General features: G+C 42.7%; 1 protein-coding gene across 2 annotated transcripts in view; it reads left to right on the top strand.

Annotated features, from left to right (window-relative positions):
• Nucleotides 1-21,521, top strand: part of ATP8B1 (ATPase phospholipid transporting 8B1) — a 105,799-nt gene that overhangs the window by 58,300 nt on the left and 25,978 nt on the right. The window contains exons 3-14 of one of the 2 annotated variants that reach the window (XM_045527436.1): nucleotides 5,984-6,081; nucleotides 7,340-7,453; nucleotides 9,251-9,349; nucleotides 9,464-9,525; nucleotides 12,151-12,223; nucleotides 12,350-12,420; nucleotides 13,826-13,908; nucleotides 14,033-14,191; nucleotides 14,357-14,445; nucleotides 16,407-16,597; nucleotides 19,527-19,735; nucleotides 21,335-21,378. In XM_045527436.1, coding sequence (XP_045383392.1) covers nucleotides 5,984-6,081; nucleotides 7,340-7,453; nucleotides 9,251-9,349; nucleotides 9,464-9,525; nucleotides 12,151-12,223; nucleotides 12,350-12,420; nucleotides 13,826-13,908; nucleotides 14,033-14,191; nucleotides 14,357-14,445; nucleotides 16,407-16,597; nucleotides 19,527-19,735; nucleotides 21,335-21,378 — 1,292 coding nt within the window. Of the gene's footprint in view, nucleotides 1-5,983; nucleotides 6,082-7,339; nucleotides 7,454-9,250; nucleotides 9,350-9,463; nucleotides 9,526-12,150; nucleotides 12,224-12,349; nucleotides 12,627-13,825; nucleotides 13,909-14,032; nucleotides 14,192-14,356; nucleotides 14,446-16,406; nucleotides 16,598-19,526; nucleotides 19,736-21,334; nucleotides 21,379-21,521 lie in introns of those variants that run through there. The other variant, XM_045527437.1, reaches the window with a different exon arrangement.

The following is a 21,521-nucleotide window of genomic DNA, read 5'->3' as shown; positions in this document are numbered from 1 at the left end:
TTGAACTTCCCATCGTCCTCCTGATGGCATTTATGGGTCACGTCCTGGAATGACCGTGTGACTGACGAAGCTCTGCCCCACTGGACTGTGGGCTTCATGCGAAGTGGGGCCGTGTCTGTCCCATGCAGAGCGCACGGCAGGACTCGGATATTTGGGGGTACATGAATTTATTTCATGATGTTTGCAGATTCTGTGCCAGGAACTCGGGACATGGCAGGGAGGGGCTCGTCTGTGATGTGCGGGGCCTCAGCTGTGAGCACTTGATGGCTGAGGCGACTTGAACCGTGGGGTCCCAGCTCATTCGGAAGCTTCTCTACCCCCATACCCGGCACCTGAGCTAGATGACTGAAGGCTCAGCTGGGCCTTTGGGTGGGAACCTGGCCTCTCCCAGTGTGGTGCTGGGCTCCAGGCGAGGCCACCTGGGGAATTGGCAGAAGCCCGTGGGCTTCTCTGACCGAGCCTTGGGAGTCAGGCAGCACCACTTCGGCTACATGCTCTTGGTCACAAGCAAGTCACTAAGGCCTGCCCTGATTCAAGGGAAGGGAAGTGAGAGGCCACCTCTTGCTGAGGGAGGAACAAGGTCACGTTGCAGGAGAGCAGGGGAAGCTGTTGTGCCTGTCGGAAACGCATTCTGTCTCAGCGGGTCACGGAGCAGGAGGGCCCCTGCAGGTCCAAGAGAGGGTGGTGGTTTTGGAGCTGCTGGGTTTAGGATTGGGGACATTTTCTAATAGGTAGAGGTGGATCTGGGACATCCACTTGTGTTGCTGGTTAGCTGGCAATTACAGAGAGAGGATGAAGTGGTTAGAAATGACCAAGAAAGGTATGGCCTTGTCCCTAGGAAGTGACAGAATTTTCAGTTCCTAACCACAAGGTAACAGACAGCCCTGAGCTTTAGTTCCCAGACTGCAATCCTTACTTAGAGCAGTTGATGGGTTTTTGTTTTTGCTGCACCCATGTAAGTGGTATGTTCTTAGAGGGGGAGTTTAGGCAGTGGGGTTTTTTTCTATATGAGTACTACCCACTTGCTTAATCAGTGCTTCACACCCCCGGTGGCACACGGCCTACACCCCCACGTGGCGTGGCCACCCACCAGCACCTGGTCTTCCTGGGGCCACACACTTGCCCGATCTTTATACCTTCTGTGCTTGCAAGGGTAGCAAAAGCATATGACTACTGAATATTGGAAGTGAGTAATTCTCAATCTACAATTTTGGAACTGGAGATGATTCAGACAGAGGCTCCAATGTCATTTATCTTTGTTCAAAAAAAAAAAAAAGCCAGACTGTAGTCCCAGCTACTCAGGAGAGTGAGATGGGAGAATCACTAGAGATCAGCCTGGGCAATGTAGCAAGACCCTGTCTCTAAAAGTAAGTAAGTAAATAAATAAATAAAAGGCCAAATAATACCATGAACAAGATCATGGTGCCTTTGAAAGACATGTCTGTAAGCAGCTTGTAGGCCAGGCATTTGCCTCTATCTGACCATTAGAGAAGTCTTCAGAGACCTTTCTTCTTGACCGGTTTGGTTTGCTCCCTGTACTTGAAAACATAAAATTGTATTTCTTGAAAAGTCTTTCCTAATTCAGAATTTTGTTCGGAATTCTGTTCAGGGGCAGAATGCTCATTGGTTGACAGTATTTAAGATGGAATGTTTCATAGGAAAGGTTTAAAGGTACCATAGCAAGAGCATCAGTCTATGGACAAAATTCTTCCTCCTCTTGGCAGAATTGGGGATTGGATATGGTATTCGTGAAACAAGCTCAGCTGTATACTTGAAGAAAGTGATAGCTTCACAAAAAAAAATCTGGAATTGAAGATGTGTGTCTCTATAGCATATATGAATGAATTTTTATTTGGAGCCACAATGCAGATAAATCTGTCCCATCGAAACATGGAAATCCTAGGAAATCCCTGAAGTGTGGAGGGAGCTATTCCACTTCATCAGATGCATTTTCAACTTTTGACACCTACCACATGTGGAAGTTCCACTCTGGCTACTTGTTTCCTTTCTCTGGTCAGGAAACTGCCGCCACTTCAGTCTCAAGGACTGCTCAAGAGAACTGGTAGCTTATAAAGTAAAGTGACGTGTTCCTGCACTGAGTGATCAGTTATGGTGCCTGGGAGATGAGGCTGGGACATCTCATTTTCTAAAACTTGCTTTTGAGTAATGTCATTTATGGCCAAACCTTGGGTGAGAAGCTCTTGCTCGTGGAGATTTAACTCAGCTGCTATTTTTCTTTCTGCCAGTTTGGAGCCCACATCTCTGAAGTAGATACTTAATGATAGAAGTCACCAGGCGCCCTCACACCAGCTGGGGGTTCTCAACCCTGCCTGTGCATCAAAACTGTGTGTGAAGCTTTTAAAACTCTCTGGGTGCCTGGGCCCAGCTCCTGGAGATACAGAGTAGGTTTGGGGTGAGGCAAGGGAAGAATCCATATTTTAAAATAAATTCAGGCCGTCCACCGTGGCTCACGCCTGTAATCCTAGCACTCTGGGAGGCCCAGGCAGGAGGATTGCTTGAGGTCAGGAATCCAAGACCAGCCTGGGCAGCATAGTGAGACCCTGTCACCTCAGTAAGAAAAATTAGCCAGGCGTGGTGGCGCGCACCTATAGTCCCAGCTACTCAGGAGGCTGAGGCGAGAGGATCACTTGAGCCCAGGAGTTTGAGGCTGCAGTGAGCTATGATCACTCCAGCCTAGGTGACAGAGCGAGACCCTGTCTTGAAAAAATGAATTCAGCCAGGTTCAGCCTCTGCTGCAGAATAGGCCTTCTTCTCCCCTAACGTGACTGCTGCTCAAAGTGTGGCCCACCAGCCAGCACCACTTCTATACCCATAGATACACGTGTGCATGTGTGTGCATTCATGATACAGATTAATTCTGTGCATCACTAATAGCTGAAAACACAGGATGGTTGACACGCATCTGCTTGTGTCACCTAACACTGTAATTTGGAGCACTTTCCTATCACGTATATTAAGCCGCCGCATTCTTTTTTACTGATATGGGTGTTTAACCAGCTGTTGCTGGTAGGCATTTAGGTTGTTTCTAATCTTTCTGACAAATGGAGCTACGCTGAGTAGCCCTGCAGTACATACACAGGGGCTAATTCCTAAAAGTGAACTTGCTCAGTCAGTGCACGTGTATATTAAATTTTGAGACATGGCCAAATTTCTCCCCCCAAGTCTACCTCAGAGCACCTGTTTCTTTGCTCTCTTTTCAATCCAGAGTGTGATCACATTCTTTACTCTTTGCTGATATTTTTGCCATTTGGGGCTAAAAGTTGGTACCTCCATGAAGAACTGCGTTTCTCTTTTATGACCCTGAGAGTCTTTTCACGTGTTTAGGAGCCATCTGAACTTCACTTTGTATGAACTGTGTCCTTTTCCCATTTCTCTTTGATGGTTTGGGTTGGTTCCTTTTTAGTGTTAAATTTTCGATCTTTTTACTCTCCCGGTTTGCTGTGGTTTGTACCCACCAGTGCAGCGTTTTTGCTGGCGGCGGATCTATGAGCGAGAATCCAGAGCCAGCACCGAGGAGGTGAGGGGCAAGTGTGAGCCCATGTCCTCGGCCAGATGGCCGTGATCAAATGACTTAGCGACCGTGGGAACACGCTGGACGTCACGTAGCAGTGTTTGGATGTATCGATGACACAAACAGTTACCAGACTGGGGGGTGATTTGAGCCGCATGTGGTGGCTGTTAAATGCATCTCTGGACACAAGCATCAGTAGTTTTGTTGGCACAATGCTTGTTAGTTAGCTTTCTAGCTTTTAGCCAAAGGGCCACCTGGTGAAGGTGCATTTTTTTGGTTGGTAAATTTAATATTTTTTCTTTGTATTTCCATTCTAGAAAATAGGGAAAAATGCCTACTTTTTCTGTAAATTAGCCCTGTGGTCCGAGTGTCCAATAAAGTTCTCTTTTCTAAGTGCACACTTAAATGTTTGGTCAAAAAGGCCAATTCCTCCAAGAGCTGTTTTATTGTCCTTCTTAAAGGCATGTGCTGTAGTGCGGCATTTCTCAACCCATATTAATAGGTGTTCTGTGGGTTTTTCTTTTTTTTTGTGAGTGCCTGTGGTCACATTAATTTTGAAAAGGCTGGATTAAATAAGTTTCTTTGCTACAGGACTTCTCAGAGCCTTGAAGGTACCAACGAGTCTACTGAATGTCCAAGAGAGGGATGCAGGATGCTGTCTTCTGCAGATGTATTTGCCCACAGAATACTGTTCCACATTTTTATGAGCTCTGATTAAAATCCTACTCTAGCAATTAGCTCAAAACTCGGGGAAGAATCAGGGAAAGACATCAATTCGTTTGCCCCCTGATTTGTCTGAATTAGGCCAAACAAGGATCCTTAACTGGAAATAGGGTTACTGATCACTCAACTGCAGATGAAGACTTTCTGGTTATTTTCTCCAGACTCACCATGATCTTAGCAAAAGTGTAAAACTGAGACAGAAGTCATTTCTGGCAACCCCTTGTTGCTCCTACTTGAGGTCAGGTACCACCTTCTCTGGGTCACCCAAATCCAAGCAGGCTGGGGCTGAGGGTATAACGCTAGGACCAGACAGAGCCCCCACTGGCCGAAGGCTTCATTATGAAGTGAGTTTGCAGAGCCACGAGTGGGAGTAAAGGGAGGCTGAGAAAGCTCATTCTGTCCAGCTCAGTGACAGGGTGGCTTATTCTTTCCTCCCAGGTATTTCCAAGATTTGTTTTTATCCCTTATCATTGGCCTTTTCTCTCTTCTCGAGGAATCTTGTCTGTTTTTCTTCTCAGCCTTCCTTAAAATCTAGAGCGGTGGTTCTCAATGGTGTTCTACAACACTGGTGGCTGGGATGTGCCATAGGTCATCTGTGAGCTAAGATAAACCATTAAAAACACACTCATGTGTAAATTAGCATCAAATAGAATGGATCAAGATTACCCTATAAAATGTCATGTTTACCTACTTTACTTAGATTTCCGTTTTGCGTGGAGTGAAATGTTCTGACTACATACATTATTACAGTGCTGATGAGTGGTTTCATGACTCTACTTTCATTTTCCCTTTTGATAAAATTGCTCTTGAGCTAGGGAGATGCTAGGGACATTTTCATTTGTGATAGCACAACTGTTATGATTACCTGATGAGTGGCAGCCAGTGGTGTGAGAAAAATGCCCAATAATGGTACTGTGGTTTTTAAAAAATAATCAAGTTAATATTTGCATTCTTCAGCAGTCTACACTTGTTCCTCTTACAATATTATCCATATTTCCTATGGAGTAGGAGTCTAGAAAATGAGTCATTTTAAAAAATATGTTTTTAAGAGTATGCTGTCTTTATTATATTATTACTACCTTGTAGTAATAAATGATTGATATTTGTATAATTCTTATAAATATCCTTTAATATATTCCTGTCTCCAAATATGGTTGTGCCACACTAGTTGTTAATTTATCTCCTCTGCCAGTTTGGCCAGGAGGGATTTATCAAAACCTGGTTCACCCAGTCTGTGTGTCACCCAGGGGAAGTTCATCCAGTACGCATGTCCATGGAGGACCTAATGCCAAAGGGGTTCGTCTTCAAGTTTTCATGTTAGTCTGTAGCATCCCTGCCTTGAGGATTCATAGCTGTGATACATTTATGCCTTCATCAAGGCATGGAGATGTTGATTCCTTCCAACAGCTATGAGGGAAGGCTCTGCTCTAGGTCTCTCTTGGTTTGTAGATGGCCGTTTCCCCACTGTGCCTCTCCACATTTCCTTCCCTCTATCTCAGGGTCCAAATTTCCCCTTTTTATAAGGACATCAGTCATATTAGATTAGGGTCCACTCTAATGACCTCACTTTAATTTGATTATATCCACAGTGACCCCGTTTCAAATAAGGTCACATTCTGAGGGTAAGGGGAGGCGATAGGACTTCGACATATGAATCTGGGGTAGATACAATTCAGCTCATAACAATATGCTAATTTTCTATTTACCAACTTTTTTCCTTTTTTAAAGAGTGTACATGGCAAGTCAAAGCAAATGATCGGAAGTACCATGAACAACCTCATTTTATGAACACAAAGTTCTTGTGCATTAAGGAGAGTAAATATGCGGTAAGTTAATTTTAACTTCCTAAATTACTTTTATTAAAACCCAGTTTTTTCCAGGAGCCGACAGGCTTGTAGCTTCATGCTTCAGCTACCTCCAGGGAACCACTGCCCTGGGGCTACTGGCAATCATTGCTATTTCTATAGAATGTGGTTTTTGTTGACCTACACCCTTAGGGTGGGTAGGAGTAACCCGAAAGAAAACAAAACAGAATTATGTAAATTGAAAATTTCCCTGTGTATGTGCAAATCTATTAAAAGTGTTTTGTGAAAGAATATCCAAGGAAGTCACAGAAGCCTTATGTTTGAAAGTAATGAGTGTGAAAGTAATCTTAATAAATTATTTCCCTCTCCTTTGCCCGGGATGACCTTAGAGACTTTAAAGATATTTTCACCTAAAAAAAAAATGCCTATTACCTTTGAAATATGATAAAGCACACCTGTGAAGTGAGGACTTAAATGTTGTAAAATGTCTGTCTTAGTTTTCTAGGGCTGCCGTAACAAAGTCTTAAGCCACCACCGGGTGGCTTAAGACAAGAGAAATTTATTCTCACAGTTCAGGCGGCCAGAAGTCTGGAGTCAAGGTAAAGGCAGGGTTGGTTCCTTCTGGAGGCTCTGAGGGAGATTCTGTTCGCGGCCTCTCCTAGCTTCTGGTGGTTGCTGGCAGTCCTTGGCTTGCAGACACATCACTCCAGTCCCTGCCTCCATCTTTACAGTGTTTCTCTGTGTCCAACTGTCCTCCTCTTATAAGGACACAGTCGCTGCATGAGGGCCGCCCTAATCATGTGTGACTTCATCTCGATTATATCTTCAAAGGCTCTGTTTCCAAATAAGATCACTTTCACAGGTGGGTCAGGACCTGAACATACCTTTCAGGGCATGCATGAAGTTCAACCCACAATAGTGTCTTTTTCTTATGCAGGGGCCTCAGTGCCCCCCCTTCAATAAAAGTGTTCCTCTTCCTGTTTTGCCCATGTTGATGTCTGCCTGTTTTTAAGAGGCTTTAATGGATCAAGGAATCTGACAGCAGGCTTCATCTGGTCACGCTCTGATGTCTGTATCTTGTTACTGTCTTGACATAAGATTCCAAGTAGTCATTTTGAAGCGAGGCTAGAGGCTTAAAAGAAACCTCAACGTCTCTGTGACTGGCAAATTACATTCCTGGTCACTGTAGGCCATGGGACTTAGTGAGTTTTTTGCAGGTGTGTATACACTGTGATAAATGCAATATCCTGTAGAATGACTTTCTTATTTTTCCCAACAGAATAATGCAATTAAAACATACAAGTACAACGCCTTTACCTTTCTACCACTGAGTTTGTTTGAGCAGTTTAAGAGAGCAGCCAATATGTATTTCCTGGTCCTTCTTATCTTGCAGGTAATGCCCTTTGATATCTTAAATCTATTTTGAATTAGGGTGACTCAGTAACATTTAAGTTGTGGGCACACATCATGTGAGTAGTCGTGGAAGTGTTTCGCATCAGCATTCTGTACATAAGGGAACAGGGCTTCGTGCACAGAACTGGCTCAATCTGTTAAACGAACAAGGAGAGGGAGCCAATGGACATGTTATTCTAATTCTGTATTTTAAAAAATTTGATGTCACATGGATGTGAGTGTTAAAACTGGCATCCCAGAAGTAGATAAAATTAAAAGCCTCACTTTATAAAATTATTTGTACCTTAAAATGAAACCTATTTTTTTTTTGTGCCTGTCCTTTATTTTTGTATTTAGATACTTAATTTCCCCAGGAATTTTATGATTCCTACTAATATTTTGGTCATAAATCTCCATAAATTATTATTTGTGAGATGGTTTTACATTAGAAAAGACCTAGTTTTTCCTAAAGTTGTTTTCTCTTAATTGTGGCAAAGCATTCACTTATCCGGAAAGCATGCTGTCGTCTGCGTAGGAACTGTCGCTGCAATCAAGGGATCTGACATACTCTAGTCAGTGCCCAGAAACGACCTTTAGTACCTGCTGTGCAGGTGACAGAGCACAGCCTATCCACATGACTTTGTCAGACTCTTGACATCAAGCATGGAGTCTGGAAAACGGTCCCACCTGCTGGGATTCACCCTCTATGGTTTTATGAAAATGGTAGCATCTGTCTCTGGGTGGGGGTAGAAGATGTGTGGGGAGAAGACACTGGGGAGAAATGGATACTCAACAGATTAGGTAAAATACAAGGCCTGCTGACCTGATAATAAAGGATGTTCCTGTTATCGAGGGGGACATTTAGACAGGCCTGTGTAGAGGTCAAGGCTGCAAATTAGAAGGTGCTGCTGTGTGGTAAGTAGGCTATTTTTCCCTTACTTCCCTCTAGCAGGGAAGAGGAGAGTTTCACATATTCACTGTGTTGTGGGAAGAAGTGATTTTTCTCTCTTCTATACACACCTCAATGATCCTTTCTTAAGGGTAGCAATCCAAATTAGGGTAATAGTGAGAGCCTTAGACAGCCATTTACTTGTGCTGTTACTTCACTTAATTCTTGTACTCGCTGAGATAAGTACTGGGGTAACCTCCAACTTGCAGAGAACTGAGGCCTAGTGAGCTAAAGCAACTTGCCCCACGTCCCACAGCCCATAGATGGTAGAGCTTGGCCAGACTGGGACCCAGGAGTTTGACTCCAAAGCCTATGACTTTAGCCACTCCATCATATATATGGCCCAGGGATCGGTAGAATAGTTATAAGAGGTCTTTATTAAACTTGTTTCTCATCTTTCATTCAAACTTGGGGGCTGTCTTGATGGAAGTGGGGCTTCCTGCAAGGCCAGCCCTTTTCTTGGCTGGACCAATAACGCTGACCATAAGGGAAGCGTTGTCTTTGAGAGCCACCAAAGATGCCCGACATAATCACTAGCTTTCAGAGGCAGCCACTACCTCCTGCCGTCTTTGCTTCCAACATTAGATCCTCAGAAACCACTGGCTGAACAACCTGATGCATAGAGCTTATTATATGTGCATTCCCTAAAAGTGAAAGGACTACTTTCCCTGTGTCCCTACCCTTAGTTAATGATGCTTAAATACCTTTTCCTACCTGCTCTACAGGATGTAGAGTTGTGTGATGATGGAGATGAGACTTAGAATTTGCAAGCTTAGAATTAACAATCAGTTACCCACAAGCGCAATATGCCTTCGTGGGCACATATGTAAGCCTTTCTATTTCTTTTAGTCAGTTCCTGAAATCTCTACCCTGGCATGGTACACCACGCTCGTGCCCCTACTCCTGGTGCTGGGCATCACTGCAATCAAAGATCTGGTGGACGATGTGGTAAGGGTTTCTCATGCAACTTTCTACTCACTGCGTTGAGCTTATTTTAATTTGATGTTCATACCTTAGGTACTGAGATGATTAAAACTGCATTTCCTCATCTCCCTTCTCAAGGCCCGCCATAAAATGGATAAGGAAGTCAACAATAGGACGTGTGAAGTCATTAAGGATGGCAGGTACTGTGTTTCCTTTAATTTATAACTTAGCTACAAGGATAAAATGTATAAAGATGTATAGAAACTTACTTAGAGAGAACTATTAGGATGTAGATGTCTATTAGTACATTAACTTTTTAACTGTAAAGGTTTCTCTTAACTTACCGAAGATTGATACTCCTAACCCAACTGCTATACCTGCCCTTAATCCTACCTGACTCTTATCCCTAACACCCTAACTCTAACCCTAACCTTAACCCTAACCCCTAACATTAAAGAAAAGAAAATTGCATCTCATTTATGGCCCTGAGGCTGTACTCAAATCGGATTATGAGCTGTTTCCTGATGGAGCTTCCTGTTATCAGCACTTCTTGTTTACACAACTCCTTCAGCCTCCCAAACATCCTCTTCGGGGCTTTACTCTTGTCTTGACACCTTCCCCTAGATCGTCCAGTTAAGGTGATGTCTCCCTTCCCTACACTTTCAGAGCATCTTGTTTTCATTTTTTTTATTATATGAACTTTATTAAAATCTTGTATCCTGGACTGTAAGTTTCTTGAGGGTACTGTCCTACCTCCAACACACAGAAAGCACTCAGTACATGTTTGTGAAATTAATGTAGTGGACTGTGACCAAAGCACCAACTCAGCAATCAGTAATGAGTTGTTTAGAGCCTTAAGGCAGAACTGCAAATTCAAGTCCTAAAAATAGTTGACTAAGGCCCAATTCAAAGACTTTTTATGTGTCAACGCTGAGGAAAATAACCTGATTTGCAGCCATCTGTCACTGTGTCTAATTCGATAATAGGCTACACCAAGCCATGAGCATGTTTAGATAGCTTTTCCACTTGCAAATAGGTAGATTTCCAAAATTTACCTTTCAGGTGTCAAAAGACAAAATTACAACAATTTAAAGATACAAATTGGCTTTATTTACGATTCTAGAATTGGGCAACCCTTCATTCCATAAAATTGAGTAAGTGTTCCAGGGAGCCCGGCAGAGAAGCGTGGTTTTATAGACAAAGAAGGGCTGAAGAAAGCAAAAACCCAAGAACAAAAAAATCGTATTAGTCATTTTAAAGTTACATTCCTTGTACAGTGGGAACAGGAAAACAGAACAATAGAGAAACAACTGATTGGTTAACATCAGGTTACTTCAGGTTATTTTTTTGGTAAGGATTAAAGCAGAGGGAACGTTATTATCATGACTGAAACTAATCCTATTTGGGAAATTTGATTTCTCAGAAGGCCAGTGACTCAGTTTCAGTTTGGTGACATGGAACCTCAGCATGGGCAACTCCGTTTTGGCTTTTAGTTGGTCTCTTTGGGCCTAGTACAGAAGTGTAGTCCAAAACAGTGGCCTCCTTTAATTTTCATTGAACTCAAGTCACTTAGAGTCAACATTGGGAACGTGGTGAGATTCGCAGCCAACACACACTCTCTGTTTTGCCCGTGACGTAGCTAACTATGCTGGGAAACAGTAGCTCTGAGTCGCCTTGGATTTGGGAGTCGAGGCTGCATATATGACAGGGCCATGGCCCCAGAAGCCCTTGCAGTGAGGTCAGGCCTGCAAGAACGTGGGCATACGTGTGGCCCAGCGCAGGGCCCTCCTCAGGGGAAACCAGAACGTCAGCTGGGGAGTCCAGCTGGGAGAGTCTGTAGTGCTCCCACAGAGCCCTCGCAAGGTGCTGACTTGTCCATTTGTAATTTCAGACTCATGCAAATTTCTAATCTACAATTTTGGAAATATTGAAATGTAAAAAAACTTCAGTTTCATTTATTAAAAAATAAGCCAAGTTAAAAAAAAAATCCTGGAGTTAAGAATTATGCACTAAACTCTTATAAAATTAGAGAAACTGAGGCATATAAACATATATCTAAAATGTATTTTAAATCTCCAGGTTTTTTATCCATAAATGAATGGGAGACAAACATAGTAGTTAGATTTCTGCCTCCAGAAAAATGAATTAGTTATGGTAGGTTCCTCATGTCCGTGAGGTCTATCTTTTGTATATGTGAAAATCTGTAAAATAGAGTATTATAGTTTAAAACTTTTTTAAATATTGATTTCTTAGAAATTTAAATGGGTATCTGTTTCCTAGGGAATTTAATACCAAAGATAGTCATCTTTTTATTTTATTTTACATTTTATTAATAGCCTTATTAAATGTGTTACAAAAGTGGTAGACACTCATTAAAACGATAATTTAAACAATAGAGCGGAATCAAGTGCTAAGGCCCCGTGAGGACTCTAGCTGGCCCATGTGGAAGCCACAACATATGTGTTCCCACCCTGGGACCCACACTGAGTAAGTGACTGGTAACCTAGGAGAGGGCAGGGAGGGGAGCCGGACACCAGCAAAAACAAAAGGGGGTGGCAAGTGTCTCCCAGCTGCACACTTACGTGTCCCCCATTAACACTGATGGCAAGAACACATCAAAGTCGTCACCATCATCACTTCCCTCAGGATGATAGGATTCCCACGCCCACTTTGTGTGCTTACATCATTAAACGGGAGAACTGTTGGCAAATGTTTTCCCTGTGACTTACGCATTTTCCAGAATCTTTGATATCCAGAAAGAATAATAATTCTCTTACCTATAACTTAAAAAGAAAACCCAATAAACTATTATTTTTAATCCTTAGGTTTAAAATTGCCAAGTGGAAAGACATTCAAGTTGGAGATGTCATTCGTCTGAAAAAAAATGATTTCGTTCCAGTAAGTGAATGAGCTCTGCTTCTCTCACTCTTTGCTCTACCCCCTACCTGGACCCCACACTGGGTTTCTCCCTGGGGTTGGGGGTGGGCGCGTCTCCTTGGTACTGATGTGTTTTGCTTTGAACAGGCTGACATTTTGCTACTATCCAGCTCTGAGCCTAACAGCCTCTGCTACGTGGAAACGGCAGAACTGGACGGGTAAGAGTGTCTTTGACGGGCCTGTCTTAAAGCTGACCTCTGACAGCGTATTCGTTACACTGAAATCCGTGCACCTGGACCATGACATCTGGCCTTGCCTCTGCCACGTGCTGTCTGTGCAGCAGCATCCCTAGTGAACGGAGCTTTCTATCCTCCGTCTGTAAAGCAGAGCTCTCAGTACCTGCCTTTCCCACCTCTCAGGGAAGGTAAAAGATCGAGTCCCTTATAAGCTACTGGGCAGTGTGCAGACAATATGACTATTACCTGTTTCAGAGAAAAGATTTTTGTAAAGTCTTTGCCAATAATCAATTTTGAATTCTCCTTTTGTTTTGGTTATTATGCTACCATTTAAAAAAGAATAAAGTTCTGTTTTTGACCAGTTTTCCATACATTTATTGAGGGCTTACAAGGTTACAGGCACTTTACATATTAGCTCATTTAACCCTCTCAACGACCCTGTGAGACCCATGAGGAAACTGAGGCCTGAGGTCACACAGTGAGTGGCAGATGGGCCCCTGCTCCCTGTGTTCCTAGTTCCTCATGCCCTAGATGTGCAAACTCTGCTTTATGGAGAGCTAAGATCATGCAAATGAAAATTAGGTCTGTCTTTGCTCTATAGACCTATTGGTTGACTGTTCAACCTTAATACAAAACAGCTATTTTTGCCGTAAGAGATTCCAAAGCTTTACAAAGAGAGAAAATCCTAACATGCCCTGTCAGAACAGAATGGTGAAGTTGAGAACCAATGGTCAACTTCCTACTACGTGGAAATTCCTGAGTAGGTATTTGTGAAACCTGCTAAAGGCCATCCGTCCTGAGAAGGCTTCCTTGCTCTTGAGAGCACGGGTCCCTAGCCTGCCCCTGTGTGCCGTGTGCAGGTACTTGACCTTGCGCTGTGGGTGGGGCATGCCAGGTATTGAAAGTGAAACTACTACCTCCTTTCTCAAAAAATTCTTTCACAAATATGTGATCCAGTTTATTTACTCTGGAAAATAATACATTGACAGAGGCAAAACAATTTCTGTAACAAATATGTTTTATAGAATCATCTTCATGTGATTAAATATTAGAAGCTACGTTTTTAAACAGCAGTTTGGTAGTCCCAGCAGGTGGTAAGGGGTTAAGTTAATGAGAAGGAAGCTCGTGGGGACCTCTGTCCTTCACAACAGCAAACAGTGAAGGGGACTGCATTTCCCAAGGTCAGGAATTTTCTCTAATTCAGGGTATAACCTCATATAAACCCGAAGTTCCAAGGTAAACAGAGTGTTTGAAAATAGAAAAAGCTAATTATTTAACCTTTACTTCCAGGTATGCCAAATGTTTCTTTGTGTGACTATCTTTATATTCCCTTTTGAACTCCAAAATTGGTTCATTTGATTCTTTTTTTTTTCCACCTTCCCTTTAGAGAAACCAATTTAAAGTTCAAAATGGCACTGGAAATCACAGACCAATATCTCCAAAGAGAAGATACATTGGCAACATTCGATGGTTTGTACCAAACTTGTCTTATTTTGTTTTAAATTGAGATGCTCAATTCAGTTCCTGTTGATTAAAACCAGAAAATCTTTCATATGTGATTAATTATGTGACTCTTTTCCTTTTTTTTTTAAAGGCTTTATTGAATGTGAAGAACCCAATAACCGATTAGATAAGTTTACAGGAACACTATTTTGGAGAAAGAGAAGTTTTCCTTTGGATGCTGATAAAATTCTGTTACGTGGCTGTGTAATTAGGAACACTGATGTCTGTCACGGATTGGTCATTTTTGCAGGTATTTTGGAGTTTCTTGGGAAATTGTTCTACTAGGAGCTTTAAAGATTTAAAGGAGAAATTGCTTTTCTGTCCTCTCTCCATCAGAACCAAAGGTAGAGTAATTTTATCGACATGTTGAATTGATCTTCCCAATTGTTGATCACATTGAATTTTCCATTTTTAGGTGCTGACACTAAAATAATGAAGAATAGTGGGAAAACCAGATTTAAAAGAACTAAAATTGATTACTTGATGAACTACATGGTTTACACGGTATTTATTCCCCATCTCACAAGAGGCTGGCCTGTTGTCTTTGGCTCTAATTTTGTTGTGTGTTTTTCTAATGCAAAGAAATCTTACCTCTTTAGATGGAATAGAAACGTGCTTGGTCACCCCGAGCTTCGAATGCCACACTTCTAACAGGAAAATCCCCTTAGGAAGGGCAGTTTCAGTTGTAGAGTTCCCTGAGTGCTTTGCTCACTGGAGTGACCAGTTGGAAAACCAGGAGTCCTAGATAAACAGTGGGGCTGTGCTCCTGAAGTCAGTGTAGGATTGATTTTATTACCATTACTTTCCCATAGAGATGGTTCTCTCAAAAGCAAACCTTTTTTTTTTCCTCCCCAGCATACACTGTATAAATCCAAGTGCAAGGCAAGGCTAAAAATACGGTGTTACCAAGGGTCCCCAAGACCACCCCCAGGTTCGAGGACTCACAGGATGCAGCACATAGTCGGACCCATGGCTGTGTCTGTCTGTTACAGCCAAAGGAGGCAAAGCAAGATCAGGAAAAGATGCATGGGGCAAGACAGGAGGAAACCAGGCACGAGCTTCCGGGAGTCCTCTCCCAGTGGAGCACACACAGTAGGCGTTTAATTCCCCAAGCAAGAATTGATGAGAGCACATGTGAAATGTTGTCTATACCAGGGAAGCTCATTAGAGACTCAGTGTCCAGGTTTTTAACTGGGTGGTCACATGGGCACCATCTGTCTGGCATGTCACAAAATTCCAGACTCCCCAAAAGAATATTGGGTGATCAGCAGAAACCACACTGTTTACACAGTTAGGCACAGTGCATAGCTGGGACTACAGGCATGTGCTGCTGTGCCCAGCGGAACTATTCTTATCAGAGAATAAGGAATCGGGAAACCCTCCCCAAATCTGAGTTCCCAGATACCAGCCAAGGGCCAACCTTGCAAGCAGGACTCTTCTAGGGGAGCAGTCTCAGGCCTGCTGTATTAACTCTTTTCTGCCCATACTGTGACCCAAATTGTAAGCAGTCCTTCAATTGCCCAGTGAGATTTTTTTTTCTAGCATTTAGTTCAATTTGAATGCATACACTCTTAGAGACTTATACAATAATACTTATTCTTTGATTACATATAGATATTTAAAATCATATAATATAGTAAGAAACTTTTTCTTATGCTCTCACATTTATGAAAATTTTATTTGAACTTTTCACATTGATTGTCAGTGTCGTTATCATGGTTATGATTCGAGCCCTCACAAAGATCCATCATTTCTCTCTGTGCCTAACTGGTTTGAGATATAGCACTTTTGGAATCTGTGTCTAGAAATTTAAATTTGTCCCTGGAGATTTTATTCCCACATGTAAATTCCCAAGTACCAGTAGGACAGTTGACTTTTATTCATTCCATAAATACATACTCATAATTTCCACAACATAATACATATTATATTGCTTCTTAAGTGATCTTGTTTACAATGTCATGCAATACTTGTGACATTATACTCCCAAGAACAATGACCCAGAAGATATGGGTGAAATTTCCTTGCCTTTAAAAAAAAAAAAATAATAGTTTCCATCAAATGTTTTCTATAAGCATCTCAATTCAGCATTGTTTAAAGTTGTTCCATGCTAAGGTAAGGTATCTCCTCCAAACAGTATGTTATTGTTCACAGTAAAAGTAATTGAGATAATGCCCTATAATATGCATGTCTTTAAGGATTTGAATATAAGATACCACCTTATTTTTTGAAAGATAATTTTGGGAACAAAACCTTACCTTATATGTGAGATGTAGGATATATTAATCATAGCAATCAAGTAGTCTTCCAAAGCATTCTTATGGCACTGCTTTTAAGTGTATTATTTTTGCAGACTACTAAATTATAGACATATAAAAGACTGGGTAAGGTTAATTAGCACCTATGAAATGCACGGGGTTAGAAGTCCATCTCCGGAATACATGCAAATGTTTTATGTCTTCTAGATCTTCGTTGTTCTTATTCTGGTTTCCGCTGGCCTTGCCATTGGTCATGCTTACTGGGAAGCGCAAGTTGGCAATTATTCTTGGTACCTCTATGATGGAGAGGATGCTACGCCCTCATACCGTGGGTTCCTCAACTTCTGGGGCTACATCATCGTCCTTAACACCATGGTGCCCATCTCTCTGTATGTCAGGTAAGACGATCCTCTCCGTGGCCTTTTGCTTTAAGGGAAGAACGTACTACCTTTTGCTCAGGTAGCATCTTCATTTCTAGCGATAATTGTTTCAAAGGTCATAAGGAACAAGTTAGAAAATAACTTTCCTTTTAGAACTGAGGGTAATAGAGGAAAAGGAAATTCACATTTCAGTGTCTACTCTGTGCCAGGCACCTTCTATCTCATCCTCTGTGAGATAAGGCTAAGGAAGGTCAAAGATCGAATGCTATGTCTATGGCCGTTCACTCGCTAAGATTCCTTCTCAGTGGGTTCCAGAGCCCAGGCTTCAAAAAGAACCTGAAAGAAGGTGAAGATTTAGAATGTCCTGGAAAAACTGAGTTTCTTTCTCAGGATGCTTCCTAACCTCTTATCTGCGTCTTCCTTATTGCCACCTGCCGCATCCACTGTGGAAACCTCACTGTGCTTCTGGCCACTTCCTCCGAGTGGGAAGGAAATTCCTTGCCCTTCAGCGCTCTCTCAAAATGCTGTGTGGCTCATCTCAATCTCAGCAACAGAGTCAGGGCCATATTTCTGACAAGTGGTAATTCCCTCATTTGGTGATATTTCTTCTTTTTTTACTTTTTCTTTCTTTCTTCTCCAAGTTTACTATCACTGGGCAATTGGATTTTAGACCTTTGGTAGGGAGGGGTCATGCCTTGAAATATACTCAGCAGCCACAGGCTGTTTTAGTTCCAATAAGGACTAGCCCAAAGGCATACGGGATCACATACACACCTGTAATTAGGGACATCTATTTTATTTTAATTTTATTATGTGTGCATTTGTTTTTATTATATGTGTATTTGTTTTATTTTTAATTTTATTACTGTTGTTCTTTTAACATGAAGGCAAGCCCTGGAGTAGCCATCTGTTCCGCAGCTACTTTGGAAAAAACTGAGATGAGAGTTACTTTTGTTAAGAGAACTATTACGCAGATTATTTTGTCTAAGACTATCAGTGTATGTTACGAAATAAACTATGTAGTTTTGGGTTAAGAAAGAAAAGGTATATCACGTGACAAATACAATATCTTTTTTTCTTTTTTTTTAATTTTTTTTTCTCTTTAAGGCTGATCAAGCAAAGCAGTGGGAATGGAGAATCTTTTTTTTTTTTTTTTTTTTTGAATTAAAAAAAATTATTTTTAGAGACGTGATCTCACTATGTTGCCCGGGCTGGTCCTGAACTCCTGGCCTCAAGCGACTTTCCACCTTGGCCTGATTGCTTTATTTTGCTTGGAAATAAGGGTCCTTTGAAAGCATGTTGGATCAGTCTCTCCAGATAGTATCTCTGCTTGGTCTTCAACCCTACGGTAGCTTTTGATCTCATTCAGAATAGACACACTGAGGCCACACTGTCCCCCACAAGGCCCAGGGTGATCTGGTGCTCACTCCTGCCGTACCTCCTGCACCTCCACTCACCTCCTTGGGCTCCCACCACTCTAGCCCCCTTGAATACTCCTCCTGCTACGGGCCTTTGTATCTACTCTTACCTCTGCCTGAAATATCTTTCTTGAGATAGCTACTTGCTGCCCCTTCATTTCCTACAGGCCTCTACTCAGATAGCATCTTATTCCCCTGACCTGTCCCAAGCCACTCCACTCTAACCCCCATTACCCCTGCCTGTTGATCGCCATCTCCCTTTACCCTGCTTTGGTTTTCTGCAGAGAACTTTCACCCCCTGATATGTTGTCAATTTACTGATTTATGTATTCATCTGTCTCCACTACAAGGTAATCTCCGTAAGAGCACTAATGTTGTCTGTTTAGTTTACTGACATATCCCTTGCACCTAGAATGGTGTCTGGTCCATAGTAGGCACGCAGGAATTACTGAAAGGAGAGAGGGACAGAGAGAGTTATTTTTGCATCTGTTATTTGTCGTAAAGGCATCCTTTGCCCACTTAACAGTTGCTGGATATGTAAACGGTTTCCTTATAACTGGGATATATTTAATCCCTTATACTGTAAAATTGAAATGAGGAATATCTTATTTTGGAATCCTATACTTGAATAAGAATTGTTTTTTTAAATATGCTTTTTCTCAGTGTGGGATCATGATTTAGGGGTATTTGCCAAAAGCTTTTTGCCCTATTTGTGAGCACAGTGTGTGCTGTGAGCTAGTAGTCCCTCCCCCGCTTGCCCTGCCACTGGGGCGAAGGTGCATCCAGGCATTTCAGTTGCCCCTGGTACAACAGGGAACTAGAGAAAGAGAGCTGGGCTTGCTGCATCCTCTGGCTCTGTCTGCAGTGTTACTGTGCCACCCATTGTTCTGGGCTGTGTGTTCTGCACAAGGGGTGCTGTGGCCAGATGTGCTCAGGAGTGAGTGGGAAATCAGACAGAGCAAGGCACTTTGGGGGGAAATTACTAGTCTAGAATCTGCTCGACCCTGAACTGGAGAACGATGTGTTTAGTCAGGAGAACTGAGACGCTAAGTACATGAGCCAGAGCATGGCTTGTCTCCTTGCAGATGTCTTAGTCTATTCGGGCTGCTATAACAAAAGAACTTAGTCTTGGGTAACTTGCAGAAATTTACTGCTCACAGCTCTGCAGGGTGGGAAGTGTGAGATCAAAGCTGATTTGGTATCTGGTGACGGCAGGCTCTACACTTCTTAGATGGTACCTTCTTGCTGTGTCCTCACAAGGCAAAAAGGCTAACAAGCTCCCGTGGGCCGCTTTGCTAAGGCCACTAATCCCATTAATGAGGGTGGGGCTAATCACCTTCTAAAGGGCCCCCACCCCAAGTACTGTTGCATTGGGGATTAGGCTTCAACATATGAATTGGGGGTGAGGGGGCGCCAACATTCAGACCATAGCAGTAGACATGCTCCTGTCTGTACAAGTGATGATCAAATCCAGCACCTGCCATTCACATCTGAGCTCTCTGTGGAAAAGTAATCTTTTGTCTTCTTAGCGTGGAAGTGATTCGTCTCGGACAGAGTCACTTCATAAACTGGGACCTGCAGATGTACTATGCTGAGAAGGACACAGCCGCAAAGGCTAGAACCACTACACTGAATGAGCAGCTTGGGCAGATCCATTACATCTTCTCCGATAAGACGGGGACACTCACACAAAACATCATGACCTTTAAAAAGTGCTGCATCAACGGGCAGATTTATGGTGAGTGGAAGCCGTGAGGCATTTCCTGGAGGACGAGGGCTGCCTGCTGTGTGCAGAACACGCCTGGGCTGGGGCCTGCCTGCCCGGAGTTGCTGGTGCCCTCCCCATACAGTCCTGCAGCTGCTGGGCACTCCTTGGCGGAGGGCCAGAGGAGCACTGTGGGCAGCACTGGGGACACATACATGGGGGAGGTCAGCATCAAAAATGGGCTCACATGCCTCAAAAAATTAAAAATACCATTACCATGGATCCAGTAATTCTGCTTCAGGATATAGACTCAAAGGCATTGAAACAGGGACTCAAAGAGGCGTTTGTTACACCCATGTTTGTAGCAGCATTATTCACGATAGCCAAAAGACGGAAGCAGCCCAAGCGTTCACTGATGGATGAATGAATAAACAAGTGTAGCACATGCATACAATGGAATATCACTTAGTCAAAGGAAGTAAGGAAATTTTGACACATGCTACAACACAGATGAACCTTCAGGACATCATGCTAAGTGAAATAAGCCAGTCACAAATAGACAAATATTGTGTGATTCTGCTTATATGGGATACTTAGAATGGTCAAATTCAGAGATGGAGTAGAATGGTGGTTACCAAGGGCTTGGGGGTAGGGAATGGGAGTTATTGTGTAATGGGTACAGAATTTTAATTTTGCAAGATGAAACAATTGTGCAACAGTGTGACTGTGCGTACTGCCACTGAACTGTATGCTTAAAAATGGTTCAAATGGTAAATTTTGGCCAAGCCAAGATGCCTCACATCTATAAATCCCAGCACTTTGGAAGGCTGAGGCAGGAGGATCGCTTGAGCTCAAGACTACAGTGAATATTATCAAATATTCTTCTTTTTTAACAAACCTCAAAAAATGTTCAGGCCACTGCACTCCAGCCTGGGCAACAGTGCAAGACCCCATCTCTTTAAAAAAAAAAAAAAGTATTAACTTTTTTTATGTGTATTTCACTATAATTATTTTTAAAAGTTGATTTCCATTCTAATTTTCTGAAATGTGCTGTATATTTATAAACAATATTAAGGCCAATACTGTATTCAAATAGTGCTTCAACTTTTAAATAAAGGCATAATAGTACAATTTTTACAGAGATACAGAGACACATATAAATAAGTACCCTCCACTTGAAGGGAGGTGTACTGTGAGCATGTTTTCATGTGAGGAGCGTCAGTGAGAAAAGTGGGACAGGGGCTGAGGAAGTGGCTCACAGGTGTGGCGGCAGTCTCTTCTGAGTGGGGGAAAGCAAAGCATTTCAAAGGACGTGCTTCAGGCCCCTGAGGAGGTGGCAGAAGGACAGGGGGACAGTCCTCAGCATTTGAACGTCTAGACAAGGCATCGGCAGACTTTCTGTAAAGAGCCAGATAGGAAATATTTTAGCCTCGGCAGGCCATATTAGTCCTCATCAAATATTCTTTTTTTAACCACTCTGGAAAAACGTAAAAACCATCCTTCACTCGAGGACTGTCTGAAAGCAGGCTGGGAGCGCCCTGTGGTCTCCACCACCATGTTAGCAAGGCCAGGTGGGGAGGGGCCTCTGGATGCAGCTGGAGACTCACTTTGTTTGTCCCGTTTGTTTCCCAGGAGACCATCGGGATGCTTCGCAACACAATCATAACAAAATAGAGGTAAGTCCTTCAAGAATTGTTTGAGGTGCGAGGGAAGTCGGGTGTCGGGGGGGCCGTGCTTCCTGGAAGGCTCTGAGGGAGGATCCATCCCTGCCTCTTCCTCGCTTGTGTGGTTGCCCAGGATCCTGGGTGCTCGTCAGCTC

This window comes from Lemur catta, chromosome 16, assembly GCF_020740605.2.
Source record: "Lemur catta isolate mLemCat1 chromosome 16, mLemCat1.pri, whole genome shotgun sequence".
NCBI classification, from domain to species: domain Eukaryota; kingdom Metazoa; phylum Chordata; class Mammalia; order Primates; family Lemuridae; genus Lemur; species Lemur catta.
Note: the sequence above shows the minus strand (reverse complement) of the source record. Positions and strands in the feature narration are given on the sequence as shown.